Raw genomic sequence first — 24,480 nt, 5'->3', positions numbered from 1 at the left:
AACAGCTGTTTTTCAATTAGCCTTGTTCTTCATGGGGCACGCACATCATTCGCATAGTATCCATTAGCTGCATCCATTAGCTTGTTACCCCTTGGCGATGTCCTGCAGTTTTCCATCAGGTACCTCTGGGCTTCTTTGCTTTAGGATGTTTTGAGATATATGCAATGGGTAACTTTTTGAGGGGCCCGGATTCTTGGCTTTGGCCTTGAAGAAACTTAAGTCTTAGTTGTTGCCTAGCTTTTGTGATGTCTGTCTGCAGGAAACTGGGTTTGTGTTAAACGTCAAGAGACGTTTAGTTATAGGAGCAGGCTACTTGATTCCACATCTCACTGACTGCATGCCACCTCTCCCACTCTGCCCCAGGCGCTGAAATCTTGAAGCTGCTGGAGACCCGCAAAGGAGACAAGGAAGCCCAGGCATTTGTGAAGCTCCGCAGACAACGAGCAAAGCAATCCAAGGAGACTGAGCGACAGCAGGAGCAACAATAGGGGCTGCAACAGAAGGGACTGAGCTGAAAAGGTGCAGCAGGCAGGGCCTGTGCTGCCATGGCGACAGCAAATACACCATGGAGAGTAGGAAGCCCTTCTTCCACTCCAGCTTTTTCTGCTGGTGCATTGGATGCCAGAGAGACATGCGGCATTCTAGCCTGGCCATAGCAGACCCTGGGGCTCTTTTGTCAGTGCATGCTGAAGAGCAAGCTATGCCTGGATGAATGTTTGACCTGTTTCTATTCAAGAGGCGACAGGAAAGGGTTGTGTCACCCACTCCCAGCCCCATTCATCCGTTCTTCATCTGCAGTAAGGACTTCCCTTATTTTAAGAAAAATGGAAAACGTGGTACTATTTGATTTTCATACTGCAGGCTAAGGGATGCTGTGAGCAAACACATGCGCACAACTGGCACGCATGCGTGCACACGAGGACTGAGAAAGAGCCTGTTTGGCTGGCAAAGCTTGTAATGTGCCCCTTGTGGATTTCCCCCAGGAAATGCTTTACTCTGTTTGCCAGATGGCATGGAAAGCAGGCAGCCTGGTACACCAGAAAGCCAAAGGGTGGGGTGGGGGTGGGAGAGCAGCTTTTGGTGAGTTAAAAAAAACAAACACCCCAAACCTGCGATCACTAATCTCTGCTACAGGAACTGGCACTTCCTTCTGATTTAAGCATCACTGACTTAAAAAGGAATTAAATGGAAGAGCCGCTGGCTGTACGCTGTGATGGATTTTATGCCCACTCATCTCCAGGGCACAATTCTGATTATCACAAAGAAGGCACAGATGTTGCTGGGGAGTGGAAACTCTTGCGATTTAAAGCAGGGGAGGCTTTAATTGAAAAGAAAAGCTGCATGTTCTATGAACAGTGCTGTTGTTGTTTATACCTGTAAGCTGTGCTTGGCTTTGATGGATTGATGGGAGCATAAGACTGCAGTCACCACCACCACGGTTAGAATTTCACCTCCATTTCGGCAGAAAGGCTTGTGAAGTGTTACTGTGAACCCTGACCTACAGGTAAATCTAGAGACACCCTAATGTAAACTTTGATCATAGCACTGCAGGAAGCATTCCCTCAATTTCTGAACATTTGCGTCTTGTTCCCCCCACCCCACTCCTTTGCAGTCAGGTGTTTCCGCTGCCAGTGAGGCCAGGTCTTTATAGTAAGGATGGGGAACCTGGACCCCAATTCCCATCATCCATAGCATTGGCCATGCTGGCTGCAAGTTGGGAGTCTGACATCTGGAGAGCCACAGGTTCCACCCCCACTCCTGCTCTACAACTTAACTTTTCCTGTTTTTCCTAAAGCCTAGAGCAGATCGTTGTCAGTGTGGTGGTGGTAGATTTAGCCAAGGTTTCTGTGCAAGGGGAAATTTGCTCAGTAGACTGTAGTTCTCAGCTGGTTTCCTCTCCCATCAAGAGGAATTGCTTTCCTGTAAGTGAAAAGGACAACTAAAGGATTATGTGAGGCTAAGGCATGCTATTTCTGTCACATTAGCAGCTAAAGGCTAAAGGCTGTGAAAGAAACCAGGCCAGGCTCTCGTTTAGTTTGGGCGGGGTGAGCTGTGAGCAAGCAAAAGCGTTTCCTATTTTTACAACTGTGTGTATGTGCATACATTCCTGAGGGGAGAGCTGAGTGGACAGGCTCTTGTGGAGGCATTTTTGAGCATCTTAAATATGTAGTGCTTTAATGCCTTTCACTTACTACACAGTCTTTGCAGGGGAGAGAAAACTCGAGAGCATCCTCTATATAGAGCACAGCTGCTGGATGTCTTCTCTACTAACCCCCCCCCCCAAAAAAATCAAGATTTTTAAGCTAAACTGTGCTTTCCTCCAGTGTACCTCAGGAGACTTATTGGCATACTATACACCACTTATTCTATAATGTGTTCCAGTTTAAATTGGTGAATACAGTGTAAGAAGGGGACAGTAGCATTCCGTGGCAATGGCAGCAGGGAGTAATCTCATTTCCTTTTGTAAAGGCCTGTAGAAAGCAACCTCTGCAGAGGCAGCTAGGGTAGTTGCAGGAGGAAGGGATGTAGCATAAGTCCTGCATTGATTCAAAGCAAGAGTGTCCTCCTCTAAGCATCCTGGTACCAAAAATGGCCAACCAGATGTTTTGCACAGCCCATAGCAGCTCTCCCTTACTGTTTGCCTCCCCCTCCAATTCTGCAAATGGAAGTGTAACTAAGAAGTGTGGCAGTGCAACATAATGTGGCACTGCGGTTCAGAGTTCCAGTTACTTCATTCCCTCCCCTGACTGCCCCACCCCAACCATTCACTCTTTTAAAACCATTTCAAGCCCACTGGAACATGCTCAGTCTTCATTGGCCTGTATTGGATCCACCCTGCATTTGGAGTGTTGTTGGTGTGGTGGTGGAGACACTCCTGCCCAATTCCAGTCTATGGGCTGCTCTCACTTTTGTCACTGGGAACATTTAAAATAATTACTCAGGGTGGAACCAGCAATTGGATAACCCAGATAATCAGGTTTCCTTTTGCGTGTGTGTCGCCAAATCCCTATTTCATGGAGATTGTGCAGGTTTGTGGCTGTATGAATAAAAAAATTGAGAGGACAGTATGCTACTTCTGAACCTGAGAGTTTTGTTTAGCCATCATAGAGATCATGACTACAGTGCCTGCTGCTAAACATGGCCTCCATAAATTTGACTAGGCCTGCATTAAAACCATTCAACCAAAGGGTCAGCACATCTTGTGGCTCAAGTGCCATAAATCATGTGCTGTAGGTAGGGTTGGGCAACATCAGCTTTTCAACATTGAGCTGCATCGCCAGCCAAACATCGTGGTGATATACTGAGATGTTGAAAAAGCAAGCTGCATTAGGCTCTGCCTGTGAGGCACCTGGTGAAAGTGCCCCAGTTCTCACCTCGGGAACTGATGCGGTTTCACCCAGACACTCATGGGCTGGGACAACACAGCTTGTTTGTGCAGCTCAGCTGGGGCTCGGGAAGGTTTCCCCCTCCCCAGCTCTCTCAGCTCGGCTGAGGCAAGAGCAGCTATAAACTCCTCAGTCGAGCAGTTTAAAGATACAGAGGGAGGAACAGTCTGTCTCAGCGCCTCGCCAATACAGCTTGCTTCTCCCTCTGCATTGTATGAGGGCAGAGTGCAATGGTGGTTCCACTCAGCAGTATATCACTGGTGAAACCACCACCGCTCCCGAGTCCCTCTGCTAAGCAGCGCCCACTGGACGAAATATTGACTCCCTCCAGCAGATGCTGCTAGCAGAGGGACTCGGGAGCGGTGGCAGTTTCACCAGCGATATACCGCTCAGTGGAACTGACATTGTGGTCTGCTCCTCATATATCGCCCAGGCCTAGCTGTAGGAAGTCCTTTTGGCTGTTGTGAATCTATTCCTTTATCAGTTTCAGTGGGTGAGCCTGAGCTTCAGTACAGTATGAAAGGGAGAGGGGAGGAAATGCTCACTCTAACCTTCTACCCATTGCACCCTTTGATATCCTATTTTCTCCATGTCATCTCTTTCCTTATGTTAATAACCCCAAACACTTTAGCCTTTCTTAATTGGGAAGGCGTTTTCATTGCTTGATCATATTGACTGCACTTCTCTGCCTCTTTTCTAGCTTTGTGATGTCCTTGTTGAGTTGGCATGACCAGAACATGCATGTAGTAGTCTAGAGGTGGTTGCCCCTTGGTTTTAAGAAAGACATTATTATATTGGCCATTTTCAGGCCATTTCCAAACTGGGCCCAGCATGGAATCTTCATTCCTACACAGCTATGCCATTTTTATTGTGCCATCCATTATGACGGCAAGTTTGAGTCCCAGGTCAGTTTAGAATTCTATCAGTATATATGTGAAGTTATTTTTTTGCCACTTTACATTTACTTTTGATTTCATATGCCATTCTGTTGGTTATGAAATATGTAGTAGAAAGGCCAGTTTGGGGCATCTCACACTTGTCACCTCCCTGCAAAATTGTTATCTTCCACAGACTTGACCTCCAGAACACTTATGAGTAAATGAAGTAGCGGCACTCCCATCACAGGTCTTTGGCATAGCATAGTACTTACCTCCTTCTCCTCCTGTGATAACAGTCTCTTCTTTCTACCTGTGGAGTCCTGTTCGTCAACCAAATCTTGATGCAAAAGAGGATCTGTCATTTTATCCCAAGACAACTAAGTTCAGGCAGAGGCCTTAGGGAAGTTATGTCACCAAAAGTAAATGATGCCTATAAGATCACTTCTCTACCTATTTGGTTAACCCCCAGATGCTTCTTAAAATGTTAGGGAAGCAAGACTTCAACTTGTATAAAGCGTCTTGTTCTACGTCAGGGTTGGGGAACCTGTGGCCATCAGCTTCTGCTTGACTCTAACTCCCCATTAGTCCCTGGCTGTATTGCCAACAGTCAGGGATGATGGGAGTTGTATTCCGGTGACACCTGGAGGGTCACAGAGAGGAGTGTGTGTAAAAATAATTTACAGTGCAAAGGTATAATTTATATAAGCTGCCCCACCCTCTATTTAGTGTTTATCGTCATCCCTAGAAGGGAATGACAGCCCTCAGACTGAAAATGGTTCTTCATCCCTGTTACAGAGACAAGGCATAGAAAGCACATGTGCATAGTAATTAACACATGTGTAGATCTCAGCATTTGCTGGTCTTACAAGTAAATAAGTCACTAGCTAGCTAGCCTCCGCTGCAGCAGCTTCTATGTAGTGATTTCATGAAATGTGGATTGATCCTTCTGCCTCATCTAATTAAGAGTAGTTGAGTGTCTGGTTGAATCTTTATTTTTCCAGAAAGGCTTGCCTGTGGGAACTACTTTTCTAGTTCAGTGAATGACCAAAGAACCTACATTCTAGCACTGAGAAGCTGTCGGTGTGTCCCATCTCTCTCCAGCCTGCACCCATTACTTATTCCTAATCATTCACGCTTTGGGGCTGTGTTTACTCAGCCAAAGGAGAATACTAGTAAGCGAGGACAGGGGATGGGATAGAATCACTATGGAGACACAATTACAAAAACAAGACAGCTTGGACAGATAGCAAACACAGATACCATTATGCTTGGGGGTGTCAATGTGGTGACTTACAGAGGTTGCTGAACCATCCCTGACTACTGGTCATGTTGACTGGGGTCGATAGGAATTGGAGGGCACCATGTTAGCTACCACTACAAATGAGATAGCTACATACTAGTTCAGGCAAAGTTAATCATGCAAAACGTTCCAGTGAAATCAATGGGGCAATTTGGGCTAAGCAACCACTGGGTCTCAATTCAATCAAGAATATGTCCTGCTGATTTCAATGGGTCTTAAGGCTGACTAAATAGCTGGATTAGCATTATTAAATTTCCACAAATTTTTTTCCCATGGTCCAAACCCAGAATTCTCAAATTCGCTCACTTTATTCTGGATTCAAGATTTTGGGAGGCCAATTACAAAATGTCCTTGTTTCTCTCTCTCATGTTAATGGAACGAAAGAGGAGACAAGACACTGCTGCACACCAATTTTGAAGTGAGAACAGTATACGGAGATCTCTGGGTTAGGAGTTCTAAGTAAAGAGATAAGCTTTCCCCATTTCCAGTTGGGTCCTTAAAAAGCCAACTGAGGAAAAGTTCCCATTCAAAAGCAGATTCTCCCCAGATCTAGAACTTTGTTTCCATGGAATCCAAGATGCTGTTGCAGGTGGTGTGTTGGGAGATATTCCGAGATACTTTGTGGTTGAGAATAAGGACTTTCTTTTAAACACCGTCTTTATAGCTTAAAGGATCTTTCACAAAACCCTGAAATTGTTTTGTAACTTGAGCAGTATGAGGGATATATTTATATAAAATACAGTAAATTGAGTGGGTTCTATCTTTGCAGTCCTCTAGGCTGCAAAGGCTACTGTTTCTATATAACCAACTGGAAGGTGAAAAAAGATGTGATTGTGCAGCATTCCTGGCCTACAATCTACAAAGAATCACTTCTGGCACAAGTTCCATGAGAGCAAAGGGAATGTGTACACTTTACCATGGTGCAGCTGCTTCACATACCTGCCATTCACTTCATGGAGCTTGAACAGGAGACCTTCCTAGCGGAATGTTAGGCAGGTCCTCCTCCCAACCTCTCTAGCTTTCAAGTAGAGATCAAAGGGTACTAAGAAAACTCACATGGACACCACATATACACTCTAAAACACACATACATATGCACACACAGAACTGCTGCCTTTTTTTTCTTAGCAAAAAAATAAAAAAATTTATTGTCTTCTAGAAAATCCATCCTGCCCTTGGAAATTGTGACACAAGATTGCATTTTTTTAAGCTCCACATGCAAATCCACTTTGCCAAGAAAGAGTGTCTAAAACCAGGTTTCTGGACAGCCAAACACACATATATACAGAATACGAGAAAGAACAACAGCTGAAATCACAGTTCCGCATTACAGTCTATAATAATGGAATCAAACACCACATTGTACACACCACCTATTACCTTTTGGCTGACTTCTACACAGACTTGAGCGGCTCTCTGTCCCAGCCGCCCTCCACCCTCCCCTGCCTAGGAAAATCCAAGGAGAGAGACTGGTTCAGAATTGCCACCATAAATACTGTAGTGTGTAATTTTAAGAATTTATATAGAATGTATTTATATATTTTTTTTTCTTTCAAACATTGGAAGCTACAGAGTGGGGAAGCCCCATAGAGATCTTTTGATCCACAGTCACCAATTTGCAGGAATACTTCACTTATAATACTTTTCGCCAGCAACATCTACTTTCTGGTTGCATTGCTCTAAAGGCTGATATAATCCCGGAGGGGAATCAAAAGGAGGGAAAAAATGAGAAAAACCCCCCAGACTGGTAATAAATACTTTTCCCTTTTGGGGACGGAACCAATATGGGAAAGTCCTGTCTGTCTAGTGGGACAGCACTAAACTGTTGAGTCCTTTATGTCCTTCCATGCTAAGGAAGGAAATTCTCTTCATTTGTCTGAGCTGTGCAGCCCTTGAAGTGGCTCAGGTTAAGCTTGGAGACTTATGGAAAGTTAAAAAGAAAAAGGAATTTTCCTGTGAAGAATTCTGTGCGGGGTCTCTGGCTCTGTTTACATGTGATGCTAAGTGATGGTTTAGCATTAGAAGGACAAGCTGAAGGAAACCCTGGGTATGTATGCTCTGCTTGCCACCTCCAGCACTGCAACGAGGAGGAAACTGGAACCTTCTGCTTGAACATTACAGCCAAACCGTAAAGTGAGGTTAATTGTATCTATGGTTATGGGGGTGGAGAGAGGCAGCTTTATAAACCATGGTTTGAAGTTGCTTTCACTATCTGTAGTTAAGATTAAATGCAGTTTATCCAGATTTAAATGTCACAAGAATCTGTGGTTAGTCTAAAATGGAAGTGAAAGCTTGCAAAGTCCTCTGTGTGGATGCACCAGAGACTGCAGGGCTGCCGCTTAGCCTTGTAACACTGAGCCATCACTTAAGTGTTACGTGCAAACCCAGACCCTGTGTGCTGCATATAGGCAATTCCCCACAATAAACTGTTAGGTGCCGTTTTCCCCTCTGCTGAAGTTGGGCAGTAGAGGAGCGTAGCCCAGCACCTCTGAGCTGTAGGATTACTAGGTCATCTGCCCGAATGTGTGGAAATTCCTCAGCCCCACAAAGCCAATTGTTTTAAAAGAAGCATATACAGGTTAATTCTTAACACTTATTTCTCTACTAATTCTTCAGCTACCTGATAGTTCTCTGCTGCTAATCAAGGTAAGTCTACCAGCCTTTTTGAATACTCTGGTTTTTGCAACCACAATATTCCCTTGGCTGGTAAAATTAGTCATATTAGCAGGTCCTCCCCAAACTTCTGGAATGATTCCCCCCCCCCTTAGGCCTTGGCATAGAGGCCAGAGAGGGAATACAAGAGGCATTCTGCTCAGAAGTGTGTGAACTTTCATAATCCAAGCACATCTCCTTGGGCTGTCCATTTAGGATGATTTACTCTAGCACCAAATAATAGCTTTAGCATCAGGCAAAACCCAATCACATAATCCCGTTGGCCTAAAAAAAAAACCCCAGTGCTGAGCAGGTACTATTCAAATCAGCAACTACTAGCTCAATCAAGATTTGCTTTCGGTTAACCAAAAATATGCATATTTCCTCTCATTCATGGTTCATCCCACCCTATCCCGGTAAACAAAAAATTCCTATGCAGAAACTTAACCCAAAGTTACAAAACAGATTGGTTTTGCTTTTCTATTTGGTACCTAACAAACGAATTCACATTTCAGGTATTTCATTTCAATATTAAAATTCATAGAAATCTAGGCTTTTTTCTAAAAAAAGTGCGTCTTAAAAGAGCTAAAGAATGGGATAGAGAAGCGTGGGCTTCTACGATTCCCAGGTGTGGATAAAACCAGCCTGCTACTATGTCCTCGTGCCTATGCATTATACTGACAGAGACGAGGTAGAGGAAAAAGCATAATTGGATGGGGAGCAGTCCGGAATTTGTGGGGTTGGGAGATTTATTTATTTTTTAAATCCCATTTTGGATTCTTTGGTCCTTCACAATAAAACAGACAGATTGGGCTGTGGCACTAAATGTAAACAGGCTTTTGCCTCTGGTATAATTTCTCCCCTGCATCGCACCAGCAAAGCAATTTGCCTAGGGGGTGTTGTGGGGAGTGGGAAAGAGGAATCTGATAACCAGCAAGATTCTATAGAGTTGCCAGGCCTTAAAAACAGGACAAAGAAACTACCTCTAAGTTACGCTTGAGGAGACCAGTGACACATCTAACACCCTCTGTAGGATTCTGTTGGAGTTACACAAAGCTGTGGCAATTCAGGACTAAACAAATCGCCCCCCACAAAATCATCGTCTCACTATGGACAATCACATAGAAAGGCAGAGGAAGCAATAAAACACAATGTTTACAAAACTAAGTGTTACAAACCAGTTACCACCAAAGAGCCTGAAAATGGCTGCAATTCTGTATAAACACTGTAGACCCGATTCAAAGAGTTTATTTCCTATGATCTTTAAGTTAGTTACCAAAATAGTTTAGTACATTTTATTTCCAGCAGAGTATTATTACTCCCCCATAATTTAAATTTGTGTGTGTATGTTTTAAAAATGTTCACATATCTTAAACAAACAAGCTTTCCTTAAGACTGAGGCATGTTTGCTGGCCTTGGAGACCAGGTAAGCCCCATGGCACAGACATTCAAAGGCTACAACCAAAAACAAACACAACCACAAGAGTCAGCCAGCAGCGTCTCTCCATACAAAAAAGAAAAGAAAGAAGCCAATTAGGTGTTCTTTTAAAAAAACACAACAGATACTAGTACAATATACACATTGAAAAAAAGCAGTTTTACCAAACATAAAAGTTAATTTAAAAAAAAAAAATCCTAAACAGAGCTGCACTTTGAGATCATCTGGGAATGCATATTAGCCCCCCAAATATGGGAGGGTGGAATTGTGGAAGCAAATCTAATGATGTACTTGCATTAAATATGAAAATACTCCAGAGGAAAAACCTGACAGTGAGTAGCTGGATTACCCTTATGAAAAAGAATGATAACTTAGAGTTTCCAGTGCTTTTCCAGGTTGGGGAAAGGTGGGTCAACTACTGCAAATGAAGCAGAGACTGGTGAGCAAGGGAGTGAGATTATAAATCTAAATATTACACTTTTACATGTTAAACAAACTCCCCAGTTCAAAATGACAGATTAGAGTCCTTCTGGACTGGACCGTTGCTTTTTGTTGCCTACAGGCTGTTACAATGTCTGAACAAGTCAAAACAAACTGCAGTGGGAGTTCTACCACTCGGGAACTGCAGGACGACACATTTACTGGATACAAGCTTAACACAAAAAATATTCCAAACCACAAATTTCAATGAAAGTCAGTTGGATTTAGGCCCCAATATATATTCCTGGAAGCCTACCACACATAATCAAAGGTTAACACATAATCAGTGAGTTAACACCATTTGTAAAGCACTCTGGGAAGAGTGCAAATTTAATCTCAATGGAAATTATTAGTGGAGGCTGCAATCCTAAACACATTTACTAGGAGGCAAACCCCATTGCATTCAATGGTGCTTACTTCTGAGTAAACATGCTTAGGATTGCACTGTAAGTTTCTTTTTTAATAGGTGTAGTTAAGTTCTGCTCAGAGCTTGGAAACCTTATTCATTCTGGCCCACAAAAGCACAAGAAATAAATTAATGATTGCTCCAATAATCCAGCTGATGGTTGCTTGGGACCCAAAAAGATTTCTGTCTATTTGTATAAAAAGCCCAACCTATGAAATGTATCCCTCAAGGCTAGATGCACTGTGCCCAGTAAGAGATGGGCAATATAAATAGTAGTCAATGCTGTCCATGACAAATGGTTCTGGTCTAAATAGTTCTCTAGCAAGTGCACACCCAATATTAAGGAGGAATGCATTTATAGACTCAGGCTTTATGGTCGTTTTGGGAGAATGTTCTCCATCTTCATGGAAGTTGTCTACTGCAGGTACCCAGCCAAATAAGGGCATTTGCAGCTACACTAAGGTGACCCAGAGTTAACAGAGATGCTAACCCAAAGGAACAACTAGACTATCTTTCGTAAGAATGAGCAGAGCAGTAGAAAGAGCATGTCTGCATGGGAGCGTCTTTCATTTCTGGCTTGGTGCTTTTAATGCCAAAGCAGAAGGGCAGGAGGATCAGGCCCCCACCAACTCCAGAATTACTCTCTGGGCTGTGCAAACAGTGTATCACATACATGCCTGATGAATGTTCCCATCTGTTGGGGACCGGTCCCAAGCCTCTGGGCTACAAAAATTGGACTGCACACAATTCAAATGGACCAAACACAACTGATCCCAGACGCAGCCTAAGACTATAGAAAGCCTTGGGTGTCCCCAGATCGTCCATACCTAAACAGGGATCACAACCAACGATATCCTCCTGCAAAGAAGACAGGCTAGCTTCACCGGAAACCTAAACTAGTGAGGAGTAAGATAGAAGAGTAAGAAGGTTTCCCTAGTCAGAAGGAAAAGGAATGTATTTGAGAAGTGAAACACTGTGGACTCTGGGCAACCCCATCTTTTCTTGCCTACGAACAGCGCTTTAAGTATGGCCTCATGGCATTCACTATAAATCAGAAGAACGTGAAGCGGATTAGGAACGTAACTCCACTTGACACCTAAGCAGCTAGCTAATCTTTCAAGAGAGGATATTCCAATATCTTGGATTCTCTGTTTGCCTGCTCCCAGTTCTGCATTTTGTGAATCTATTTCTTGCCACTGGAAACATTTTCATATTGGGGTCCCTGAACATTTGCAAAATTCTGTGTTTGTCCCATGGCTGTGAATTTAAAATTATTTCTTCCTCGCAATATCTTCGCTATTACTTTGCAGAAATTACATCTGAAGGAAATCCATGTTTCAATTCAGTATGCAACTCCAAATTTTTGGCAGCAATATAGAAACACACAGTGTTAACTTCTGAAAATGTCCCCCGCTCCTCTATCACATTCTACATTCCCCAAGTTCATGGTGGTGCACCACATCTTACTGTATGCTAGCAACACAAAGTGCTGTCCAGGGCAAACAGATGAGCTTGCTCTGTAAAAAACCTGAATGATTTTTTCTTAACACTCAAAGCAAAAAACCAACCCTTGTCTGAACTATAGGGTGGATATGTTACACCGCGACGCTGGTAACAGTACCATTCGTGGTATGGGAACAGCAGCGGAAGAGACATATTGTTTCTACCCATCAGGAAGTACCAAGTATTAGGTTTAGGGTGAGTAACACGGCATCAGCTGACCAAATGTAGACCAACTGAACATTGTACCCTCTAGCCAGATACTTGACCAATACCCCATTTCTGCAGTCCCAGGCAGGCAGACAAAAACAGGAAACTGATTTAATCCCAAAGGGCCACTCTACCTAACTGGTGGGTCACAAGTTATGCAGGCCTGTATTAGGCAGACTAAAAAAGTTTAAAAGGTTCCATCTACCTCCATTTAATTATCAATGAAAACAAAGCCTAGGAAGAATACCCCCGCCAGGCTTTTCCAAAGCAGGTCTTCATCCTTTCACACTTCCACCTCTACCTGCGACCTAGAATGCCTTCCATTTGCATTACCCACAGCTCTGAAGCACATCCTAATTGCCAAGAGAATACAGACCACCAACTCAGACTTTTCCTCTTTACGAAGTTCCACTGATAAGTAATGCTTTTGAGTAAAACTATTGTGACTGCCATCACTGGTTTGTTTGAAATTTTGCTCCTTTTGTTGCTTTGGTAGAAACCTACAAGTCTGTAAAAAAACTTTTAAAAAGCGAATGCATGTTTTTCAAACAGATATCCAAAGATCCTCACCCATACTGAAGGCCAACAAGAGTTCTGAATGCCTGAAGCTCTCAACGGGGAAGAACTGCAAAGGGGATTCTCTTGTTGTTAGGCTAAGAGCATGTCAGCTGCTTTAAAAAGATGAAAATGATGATGAAGTAAGAGCCAAGAGAAGGAGGACGAAGACATGATCAGAAATTTGATTTCCGTGTCTCTTCTCCCCACAGATCCAGTCCTCACCCTGGAAAGCACTTGCAAGCCCCTCTTCCCCTTCCCTCTAAATCTTTATTCAGAAAAGACTAAAAAAGGGTTACATCCTAAATAGGGGTGGGGGGAGAGAGGGGAAACAAACTCTGCAAACTGCCCTTTGATCTACATAAAAACAGCCATAAAAGTCCCTAAGGAGTTAGACTTAGCAGGACTGGGTGAGTGGGGGAACCTTTAAATGGGAGATGCAAAGTATTAAAAAGTGCTCTGCAACTAATTTTTGTTTTTATGTATATATATATATATATTCATATATATATATTCATATTATATATATATATATATATATATATAAAGTTAAAAAGTTCTATGTGTGATATGCTAAACCAAATGTCCTAGTAGGGTCACGACTGGAGAGTGTGTGGCCTGTTGGGATGGCAGATGGGGCATTCGCCCTCCTCAGCACACGTTTCACACAGCACAGTGTGTTGGCACGGGAGTACCACCCGGTTCTCTTCCTGGCACTTGAGGCATTTCACCGACTGCATCTGAAACACTGCCTGGAAAGAAAGAAACGAGGGGCAAAACCAAAGGGGTTGTCAGCAAAACAAAACAGAGCCCTGGTACACTCATGAGGCAGCCATTAAAAGGTCAGAGATATTCACAAGGAGTAGACAAGGGAGAACCCACAGACATTTTCAGGAGGGCGGTGGAAGAAACTGGAGTACAAAAGAGGCAGAGGCAACCGCCGCCCTGTTCCTATGCCTGACCTGGCTTATCTCCCCACATCCCTCTCGCCTCTTCCCGTCACCTGTTCTGAAAGTTCCTTTGGGCAGACAGCATGCAAAATGACATAGATGGCAGCCGTGCCTCATGAACTTGGCATATATCGAACTCCTGGCAGTGACTCCTCCAGCCTGCTGACTCTGTTAAGTCACTGAAGGAAGGAAGTGGCTTAGGCTGCAGCCAGGACCCAAGATGCACAGGATACAGCTGTTACTCCTCTTGCCTAGCAAGCAGCTCTATGGAATGTGTGGGCAAGAGGACCCCCCCCCCACCAAACTGTCTGTGTTCATTCCCACAGCAAATTCAATCCCACCCACCCCACCCCCATCTCACACGGAAATGTATATACAGTGGTGCCCCGCAAGACGAATGCCTCGCAAGACGGAAAACCCGCTAGACGAAAGGGTTTTCCGTTTTGGAGGTGCTTCGCAAAACGAATCTCCTATGGGCTTGCTTCGCAAGACGACAATGTCTTGCGAGTTCCTGCTGGTTTTTTTCCTTTCCCCCCCTTTTTCTAAGCCGCTTATCAGCTGATCCGATCAGCAGATAAGCCGCTAAGCCGCTAATCCGTCAATGGGCTTGCTTCGCAAGACGAAAAAACCGCTAGACGAAGAGAATCACAGAACGGATTCTTTTCGTCTTGCGAGGCACCACTGTATGCAGCTCCTGTGCAGTATAGGTTTTGTGGGGGAAACAAGATGACATTTTGACTCCCCCCCCAACCCCCCCCCAAGATCAATGCTATGGGACCGTAAATGTTTTTAAGGCAGTGTCAAGTACTACCAAATAAAATCCCTTTCCATCTTCCTTCAACCACCCGGAAACATGGGGAGTCTGTGTGTGCCATTTCAGCACATTCTACAGGCCCAAGTCATTACATGGGAGCCCAATGTGGGATTTGCTTCCAGGTACCAGACATACCATACTCTGATCCAGAGGGAAATGCCCTTTCCTATTACCATGTTATAAGCCATGCCTGCTAGCTGAGAGCATTCTAGTATAAAACGCCCCCCCCATCCAAGAAAGAATGGGACGTTTCATGGTTGCCAAGTCTATGGGGTTCAAAATGTACCACGGATTAAAAATGCAAACTGAACAGTTGCTGCTTTTATTAAGGATTCAAAAAAGGAAGCTAAGTTAATTGTGGGACAAGACTTCTCACTCAAGACCTACCTTATCAACTCTTTCCAGGTTGGCACGCAGCTGTTTTTGGAGATTATAGAGTGTGGAGAGGGAGAGGGTCTCTACATCAGAGAGCGAACGCAGGAACTGGGGGTCCTGGCCAGTGTGGATCCTCTCCACTTCCTCCTGGAGTTTCTTCACTTGCAGCTCCAAGGCCTCCCTCTGCTCCCGGGCTAGCTCACATTCTATGGTTGCCGTGTTGGCACGATCATTAGCTTCCTCAGCTTCCTTTTTCCAAGCATCACAGGCCTGTGTATCCCAAAGGAAAAGTCATTTGTAATTTGGGAAACAGTGTGGGGGTGGGGTGGGAGAGGAGGATGTGAAGTGAATTCTCTCATCTCCTCACTTGGCTTCACTCCACAGCTTGAATAGTTTCCCCAGCATTCTATTTAAAGGCTTTGTATACGGAGCAGATTTCTTGTATCTATACAAACTCCTGAAATCAGTGTGAGACAAAATATGGCAAATTTCCCAAGCAAACATTATGCACACAGTACTGGCTAAAGGTGTACACACACATTGGATCCTAGAGTGTTTATCTTCTCAAAAATATATTCACATGGCAAGAAAGCACTATGTATCTATTTTGGTAGTGATGGGGGAGGAATTGGTATTTTATTATTGTAAGCATAATAAAGCAGTTAAAATAAAGTAGTAGTAGTTGTGTACTTATATAGATTATTTTAGTAAATTGTTCCCCCGAAGCTTGAAAGGCAGCCTTCTCCAGCTCTGGGCTGTTCTTTCCTTGTGGCACAATAATTGCCCAGAGGTGGAATGGACAGATTTTTGGGCACACACCCCATAGCTAATGAGATCCTTTCAATCCGCACACACAGAAGTGACACAAAGGTTTTCTAGCCCAGGTATCCACATTTTACCACAACTCCTCTATAGGTTATTTTAGCTACATGGCTTTAAGTGCTTTGAAGTGGAGCATCCTGCCTGCCCAGCTGTTATGGACTGGCTGGATACAGAAGAGTGGTCCCAAAGGAACCCCCAGGGCAAGAAAGCTCACAGCCAGGGGATTGGTGGTGGGACAACAGGGACAACAACGTATGGTCAGAGGGAGAAGCGGAAGCAAACTGGGAGGAGGAGGAGGTGTTGGAAGCTGAAGAGGCCACAGGGTTTAGTGAGCAGGAAGAGGCTGTGGCAGAGAGCACTCCAGAAGCAGAAGCAGAAGCAGAGGCAGAGTGGGGTCAAGAGGCAGAGTAGGGGCAGGCTGCAGAAGAAGCCAGGGAGTCTTCCTCTCCTACTGCAACCAGCTCCCGTCCCTCGTGGTCTCCCAGACCACACAGAGCAATCAAGAGAGCAGAGCAATGAGATACAAGGTGGCAAAGCCTTAGGCTGGTGGGGAAACAACCGGAGGAGGAGCCTTGGAGAGCAGAGGGAAGGCAGGGACTTTCAGTCCTCACAACTGCCTCATTAGGGCAAGACCTACTGGGAAGGGTTGCTGTGATCACTAGGACTGAGCTGTTTTGTTTCTTTGAATAATGAATTAACTTCACTGGAATCGGGTGCTTTATTGTTTTATTGCTGACCTATGTCTGACTCCAGCGCCTAACACCAGCTCAGGGAACAATTTACTAAATGCAATCCATCTGTCTCAATCTAGTTATGGGAACAGTTTAACAAAAAGCATATATTCACACCCACCCTAGTCTTGTTAGCCAACCTGGCCAGAGCAGGGTGGAAACGTACATCCCCAGAGGGAGAACATTTACAAAGCATCTTGAATGCAGAAGGAGGGGCTTACCATTCTTTCAGTGCACAGCTACTAACCTCAAAATAATTAGAGCATTACTACAAAAAGGTGAGCATATCAATTTTCAGGGGATACATAAATCAAAAAGCTTGGGACAATTGGAAAGGTGTGTTCAGATACAACTGGAAAAAAGCCAATACTCCTAGAGGAACACTAGCAACCTTGGCATGAACATTTTCAAATCCTATTACAATTTGCCACCTACTCCTCAGCATATCTAAGGTATCAATCGGTTTCTTTCTCCATTGATAAGAGCTAAAAAAGAAAAACAAACAAAACCCCATGTCTGCTGTGAAGGAACTATGTTACAGTATAACACACACCAAATCTGACTTTGTATATTATTTTTGGACCCTCAAACTATTTATTCAGCTGTTAGGTGGATGCTTTTGCCCATTAGTATCCTGGCAAACCACTCTCACTCACTCCTCCCAGTGGACGCTACCTGTTTGGCTTGTTTCCAAGATTCTTCCCACTGCTTTATTGTGCTGTTAGCTTCATCCAATTCCTGCCGCAGCCTGGCCAGCTCAGCAGCACCTGGACCCGACAGAAATGCAGGCGAGGTACTGGGTGAAAAACTTCCAGAAGCAAAGTGCTCCCATATGCTGCTGTTCATCCCGTTTAAACCTGTTTCATGCAGACAGGAAGGGGGGAAATGTTACGTCACATATATTCCTGGATTACCCCTTTCCTTGCCCGGCACTGTTTTGGAAAGGGAATGAAATGGTTCGATATTTCACAGGGCATTGATTCATTTGGGGATTCTGGGGAGAGACATTCATGTACCTGCAGAGTTACTGTTTGTCACTCCAGCTTACACAGAAGAAATGGCAACACGGTAAATATTCTCTACATTTAAAAAATATGACACATGGCATGCTGGTTCCAAGAGTGCTCCTGAGCACTTTGTGCTGCATCTAACCTGTAACTGCTGTGCAGAGAGATACAGGCTTAGATGCACCACACAGGGAAGAGCTCCGCGTGAGACACTGGCCACAGCGCAACTAAAACAGATATGCTAGAAACTGCCAGTATAAGCAGAGGCCTGGTTAAACAGCAAAACCTGTGTGTGGATTGTTTTTAAAAAGCCCTTAGCCATTAATCTTGTAACTTCATTAATCAATCTAATTAGATCTTATTCCAAACATTCTTGCAATTCACACTTCTACTTTTGAAAGATTTTTCTCTAATATTACACCATTTTGTTTTGATCAGAATTAGAATTGTTTTAACAAACCAAACCCATATGTGATTTGAATACATTAGTATAAGAATCTACAATTGCAATACTTAAGATCTATTCACCACGTGAAGTTCTTCAGTACAAACCAGCACTAAGCCATTTTTCGTGTCCAAATCTGTGCCTTTGCTGATCTTACTCAGAAGTTCACCTGAGGAACCAGCTCACTTCACATCAGAACAGCTGGCCCTCAGATTTTTATTATTCTTTATTAGAATAAGGCAGAGTTTGATACTAAGAGAAATAAAGCTCACTGCACAGTTTACATTTTTATGAGAGTGCTTAAAAATGTACTGTGCAACGAACATATGATTGCAAAAACACCTGTATAACCCCAGTGGCAGGGATTGGCTGAGGTTCCCAGCTGAGTCTTACACCTGCTTTTTCCGCTCCAAATAATGCAAAATGGCTCGCCATCTCAAACCAGGTGGGAATAAATTGGATACAGTTTCTTCTGCTGCTGTTTTCTGCCAGAGCTCACACATACAAAGGGTAGGTTGCAAATAGATCCACAAAGTCTGTGGAGCAACAGAGAGTGCTCTCCAGTAGTGCTCCATGTGATGGGGTGGAGCTGCTCCTTTTGGATAAGGCTGAAATCAGGCTGCGTGGCAGCACCAGCGGAGCCAGTCGAGTGCTCCTGCTGGTGTGCCTGCACAGCCTCAACTTATCCCAGCCACTCGCAGGCAGCAACACTGGTGCCAGAAGTGTGCCCTTGCAGCTCCACCCCACCCGACACACCACTACTGCTGCTCTTATTCTGTCATAACAAATTATGTATTCTTGTAAACCACTTAGAGGGCTTACTGCAATCAAATGGCATGCCAATTTTGTTAAATAGATAAAATAAAGTGTATTTCCTACAAAAATATGCTCCGGTAGAATAAGCTGCAGTAGAAAAATATCTGCAATACTATTCTAGGTGTTTTTATTAAAGCTTTCTTCTTCACACTGAATTACCCATCACAGTTTAGTTTTTCCTGTGGAACTAAAGCACTGCTCACCACACTGATTTATTAAGCAGCATGGCTAGTGTGAGCTCATCCTGATTCCAGCCATGGCCGTGTTATAAATTAGGTCACAGCAGAGGAACCAGGTCAAGGGCACATGCTACTGCAGAAGATGATATAAAACAATAAAAATACTCTATCACTTATAAAAGCTAACTCTGCTTCTTAAAATGCTGTATGTTTTGCTTTATTTAAAGACCCTGGCTTGCTATTGTGTTAATGTTTTCTATGTATGCATGCTATTTTTTTGCAGGAATACATTTTAATAGAGGAGTAAAAAATATATAGCAAAACTGCTTATTGAAAACACATTTTCAACTGATAGCCAGCCTAATGAGCGTCAATAATGCAGATGCCCGTGGTTTGGCTTACAATTAGGCCATGATCTGAATTGAGTCTACACATGCACAAGATGCTTATTGTAAAATTAGTATAATTTTATTTTTTTGTAAGCTACTCCTGATAGTAGTTGAAGGGCAGGGTAAATAAAATCAAACATGTACACATTTACCACTTGCAATATAATGCACCAAGCGGGTGGTTATACAGATGATAGACAAGACGTGATTAAACACATAAAAACAAGTACCTAGTTCTTAATTCTTCCCACATACTTCCTGCACACTGCTTTGTCATTTACCTTATTCTCTCCTGTGTGTCCTGCCTAGACTTTAAACCTCTTTACCAGAGACAGGCACACTTCTATGCTGTACCGTCCATAGGACATTCAGCAAATGCCAAGTGTTGAATTTTCTGAGGTGCTTCCATTTATAGATACTATAGCTACCCCCCAGGTTGTAAAGATTCATTTGTATAATCATGTCTTCTTAAATGGAGCCAATGCTTAACCTGCCTGTCACTCTGCTCCCTAAATCTACTCTGGAGGGTTGAGGAAACCCCTAGAACAGATTTAGGGAGCAAAGGGGGTAGGGAGAAGTCCCACTGTACAAGTAAAAATGTTTTGGATACAACCCCAGGAGTCTTTTGGAAACTGTTTAGGAAAAGATAAAATATTTAGCCTCTGATAGGCTTGCAAGTATCTGATTTTCAGAGCTCATGTCTGTTAGCTATAACTGACCAGGTATGACTAAGAGGTCTAAACCTGAAAAAGTCAACTATTCCAAGTGCATCAGAAGCTAATTGAGAATGGTATCACATATTTGAACCTTTTTCTATGATTGTTGATACTCTGTAATGCAGGAGTGTCTTGCCCAGTGGGATGGAGCCACAGCAGCCTCTGAGCAGCAGAGTCACTGCTGTTTGCCAGGAGAAGCGAGGTGGTAGTAAGATTTGTGCAGACAAATTGGTTGGGCCAAACCAGTGCTCCTGCTGGTGTGTTCACACAGCCCTGACTTCACCTCTACCCTTCCCTCTCCTGGTAAACAGCAGCAACTCTGTTGATGAGACGCTACTGCTGTGGTTAATATATGCTCATCCATCTACTGAGCTACTGTTGAGACTATCTGCCTCCTTCTCTTAGCTGCAGAAAGTCTACCTTCTGTGAATTTAACTCTTGGGTCATCCTTACACATTTGGAATTTGCTTAACTTTTCCTAATGTGTTTTGCTACATTTGCTCTTTGTTGTATGGATGTCACAAACTATTTTAACTCATCTGTTGTTTGGTTATTTTGTGCAGGGAAATTCTTTCTGGGATGTCCTTAGGCTTAGTGAATTCTTCCTCATCTGATAGGCATTGGGCACAAGATATGTTAGGTGGCAACACAAAATGAGGACATTTAAATGAAAGCTAAGATAAAAGGAAAATACTTACATGGTATAGACAGGTATGTACATGTTCACATGCACACTCTCACATACGCACTGGGCATTTACCTAATGATCCATGAGAAGCTGATGTCCCCAGGAATGTGTTTTCTGATTGGCTTAAGTGTCCCTGGGGCTGATGGAGGAAATGCGATGATAAGCTGACCGGTGGAGAAGGAGAGGCAGAGTGAAAGGAGGCAGAACTTCCAAGGGACCCAGGGATATTTACAGGAGCAGAACTTTGCAGCAAACTCCCACCTGGACAAAGAACACACAGAAAGGATGGGAATGTAGAAGCCATGAGTTATGAGTGGAAGCACAGCACAGGAATTTGAACAGCAGGTGTTTGCTTCACTCTCTGCACCAGTAAAGGACGGGGGAGTCCGGGGGTTTTCTCCACTTTCCATCCCTCTTTACCTTCAGAAAGAGCATTATGAGAACTGTTCCTCTGGCCGAGGAAGGTACAGTAGCAACTTTCTTGGGTGTTAACTGTGCAAAATAGGACATATGGACAGTGTCAACTGTACTCCAACATACAAGGGGGTCATTTAAGAGTTTAAGGGACTGTCAAGAGAGGCATTTAGACAGCTTTTTTCATCTGTCTCTCCACAATGACAATAAACTAATTCAAATTATGCATGTTTAAACTAAATTGCTTTTGCACTATCTCCACTGTTTATTAGTGCAAGAGGCTGCATTTCTCTAAAACAAAGAAGTGGCCAGCGATGGTGATAATGGGCATCTTTAAGACTCTTTTCACAGGAACAAGAAAACATGTGTCCATCATATCACATGGATTAAGCAACTACATTTCCAAGGGCTATTGTACTAGTTAAAAATATATTTCCCCATCACATTACATATCCTGCCAAAAATATTTCTGTAAGTTCAAACCCCTCCCCAACCCCAATATTAGGGATGTAAGTTATGTTCTTAATATCAGTTAAACAACAGCAAATGGGGCCGTTTCTCGATATTCAAAGTCAAGGGAGAAGCCACAAATTCAATGGGGCAAATTACAACCTTCATTTTTAATACACCTGTAAAAAACTATACTCTTCAGTAAAAAGATGTCTGAGAAGATCAGATCATTAAATTTCAACACCATAATTATTTCTGCTAGATCTACAGGAAAGAGAATGGGGGAAATCACCTCCCAATCTGAACAACAGAGGAGCTCAGAGGAATCAAACTCAGTAGCATGGGAGTTGCTAATGTTGTCAGAATAATAAGAATCTCAGGTTTCATTCTTTGAAAACTCAGTTTTTACCCCTCATGTTTATAAAGCTTGAAAATGCACAGCAGCACCAGTTCAGAAATTAGATTCAGAAATTAGAGTGCTTCTAGGATGGCCTGGGGAGGGACTCTTACATGCCATAGAACTCTCCATCCTCCTTCTAACCTAGGCAGAGTTACAATAGACGTAACCAACGTGTTATTCTAAGTCAACTCAGGAGGACTGTGATACAAGGTGCTGCCCACAAAACTAGAGCCCTCAATCAGTTTACTGATAATCTGAGGAGCACAGTCTTTGCAACCATCATTAAAAGGGCAGTTACCTTCACGGGAACCAACACTGTGTCTATGTTGCATGAAAAGCATTATTTGGACCCTATTTGGACTCCTATCTTGAACTGTGATGTCTGCACCGTAAACACTTCCAAATTGTTTTAGCCAGAATAAGCATAGGCACAATACCAGTGCAGAATTGTCTCATGCTGAATTCTACCTCTTTGGTTTTTGTGAAAGCAGACTTGATCACTTGGGTATGTGGAAAGTCATTCTGATTTGTGCTACTGCTCAAATCTGAACCAATATTGAGGGCAGGATGTGGTGAAATAGAATTGTGTATTGATGGAAGGCCATTGCGGAGCATTCTGCAATGGTCTGCAACATACAACATCTGGCACCATGGAGGATCAGGTTTAAGCTGATGGCTATGCCATTCAGAGACAGAGTTCAGACAGCATGAGCGGAAATAGCGAGTCACGCACCTACCAATTTGCATGTGGCTTAGTTCACCAAAAAATAACAACAACCTGAGTAAATGCATTATGGGAGTCTTACAATAGGGGACCAAGGTTGTAAGGACTATTTTCACCTGAGCAACCAGACACACACACAAAATGGACGCTGGTTTGAAATGACCACATACAAATGATGAGATACATATGCGGTAGTTTGTCAATGTGTGGCGATAATGTCTTGCCATGGTCCTGTGACAGCAGAACAGTGAAAACAATCCAATTTGTTTCTCATTATTTTAAAATGACTTCCCGCCCCCCCTCCGTGAAATGTTCATGTCATAATTTCATAAACATGTTTAGTGTGTCAAATAAGCCATGTCAATTTCATAAACATAACTGGGACATCTGAAACCAGTGGAATAAATTTCCAATCTGCTAGTCAATGAGAGCCCTTTTGCTCCAAGGTCTCCCATTGGCCGCATACCAACATATAATGTTAGGACTGGTTTTGAGAGCTTGTTAGGCTGCTTCAGCCAGCTGATGGGGCGAACCCTGCTTGGCAGAAGATCAAAGAAAGCTCTGTTGCTTTCATGTACCTATCATGATGCCACTCGTGTGGGGCACCGAGCTGCTGTCAAATGTCTTCTCCAGGGCAGCCACTCCGAATTCGTTCAGGTCCAGGTCATCCAAGGCAGACTCTGCCAGACAGAGGCACCAATTATATAATACAAAAAGGACCAACAACTTCAAGGGATAGGGAAGCCCAAAGAGCCTACATGCAGAGATGACACTGCTCTGGACAGGAGGATCTATAGGGCCCTGCTCCCCACTGTACAATACTGCCATTTGTCAACAGTTGTCTAAACAAGGCAGCTTTTCATATCACTTTCTATTGTTTTTGAGCCCTAAAAGCTTTCAGCATCAGGTTCTTTCCCACAGATTGACACCAGAAATAAACAGCAATGCAAAACAGATCATCCAGTGACACCTGCTGTACAGCTTGACTTTGGGAAGAAATACATCCAAGGACAGCTTGAATGAAGGGTGCCCATCCCAGTCACCTAGTAACCTGGGTATCCATGATGCATGGTGATTGGAATTTCCCTCTTTTAGGAATTCCACAATGGAGCAGTGACTTGGGTTGCAATTCAGTGGAGGAGGAGATGGGCAGTAGGAATGAGGTGCAGGTATGGCAGTGGAAAGAAGGGGGTCGAGTGCAGCAGTCAGGTGAGGGGCATCAGGGAAAGGGGATGGGTTAGAATACCCTAGGAAGCAGGCTATAGCCAGCAGTGTCCCAACAATGGATCAGTGATACATAGCATGGGCATTGCCAGTTGGGATGAAATGAAGCAAGCCTCCACAGGTTCTTCCCAAGTGTCATTTCTAGCCAATTTAATATGTCCAGCAAATATGCCCCATTAATGTTGTCTCTCAAAGAAAAGTATGGCATGTGTTATATTCATGTTACTTCAGAAATGCGGACCATAAAATAGATCACAGTTTTCTGTATGGAAATGGTTGCTCCCCAGCCCCTTTTTCCTCCAAAGCCTGTATTGTGGTTTGGCGTTTTTCCAAAAGGTTGCTTTTCGAGCCTTTCACAAAAAAAGACTGCAATTCCCCACAGGATGCCTATTGAAATGTATAACAAGAGCCTGTTTGGGGCTAAAGAAGTTGCCCTTCCTGTCCTCCACCACACTACTGCAAACTTTTCATTTCGAAGCCAGGAATTCTCTCTTGGTTTTTTATCATTCCAGGCAGAAGTGGCTGGGGCGG

At 43.5% G+C, this 24,480-nt stretch overlaps 2 protein-coding genes across 11 annotated transcripts in view; one reads left to right on the top strand and one right to left on the bottom strand.

Annotated features, from left to right (window-relative positions):
• Positions 1–3,068, top strand: part of UNC13D (unc-13 homolog D) — a 58,036-nt gene extending 54,968 nt beyond the window's left edge. For 3 of the 6 annotated variants that reach the window (XM_083487485.1, XM_083487484.1, XM_083487480.1), the window contains one exon: positions 364–3,068. In XM_083487485.1, coding sequence (XP_083343611.1) covers positions 364–488 — 125 coding nt within the window. In that variant the 3' untranslated portion in view covers positions 489–3,068. The remainder of the gene's footprint in view (positions 1–363) is intronic. The other 3 variants (XM_083487482.1, XM_083487481.1, XM_083487483.1) reach the window with 1 other exon arrangement.
• A 3,611-nt stretch (positions 3,069–6,679) lies between these two features.
• The window catches only part of UNK (unk zinc finger), a 50,521-nt gene continuing 32,720 nt past the window's right edge, over positions 6,680–24,480 (bottom strand). For 4 of the 5 annotated variants that reach the window (XM_083487516.1, XM_083487514.1, XM_083487518.1 and 1 more), the window contains 5 exons: positions 23,304–23,405; positions 20,810–20,998; positions 17,173–17,354; positions 14,957–15,214; positions 6,680–13,557 (listed from right to left, as the gene is read on the bottom strand). In XM_083487516.1, coding sequence (XP_083343642.1) covers positions 13,402–13,557; positions 14,957–15,214; positions 17,173–17,354; positions 20,810–20,998; positions 23,304–23,405 — 887 coding nt within the window. In that variant the 3' untranslated portion in view covers positions 6,680–13,401. The remainder of the gene's footprint in view (positions 13,558–14,956; positions 15,215–17,172; positions 17,355–20,809; positions 20,999–23,303; positions 23,406–24,480) is intronic. The other variant, XM_083487515.1, reaches the window with a different exon arrangement.

Source organism: Podarcis liolepis, assembly GCF_965112155.1.
Source record: "Podarcis liolepis genome assembly, chromosome: 2".
NCBI lineage: Eukaryota > Metazoa > Chordata > Lepidosauria > Squamata > Lacertidae > Podarcis > Podarcis liolepis.
The sequence above is the reverse complement of the archived record's forward strand: the minus strand, read 5'-3'. Positions and strand labels throughout refer to the sequence as shown.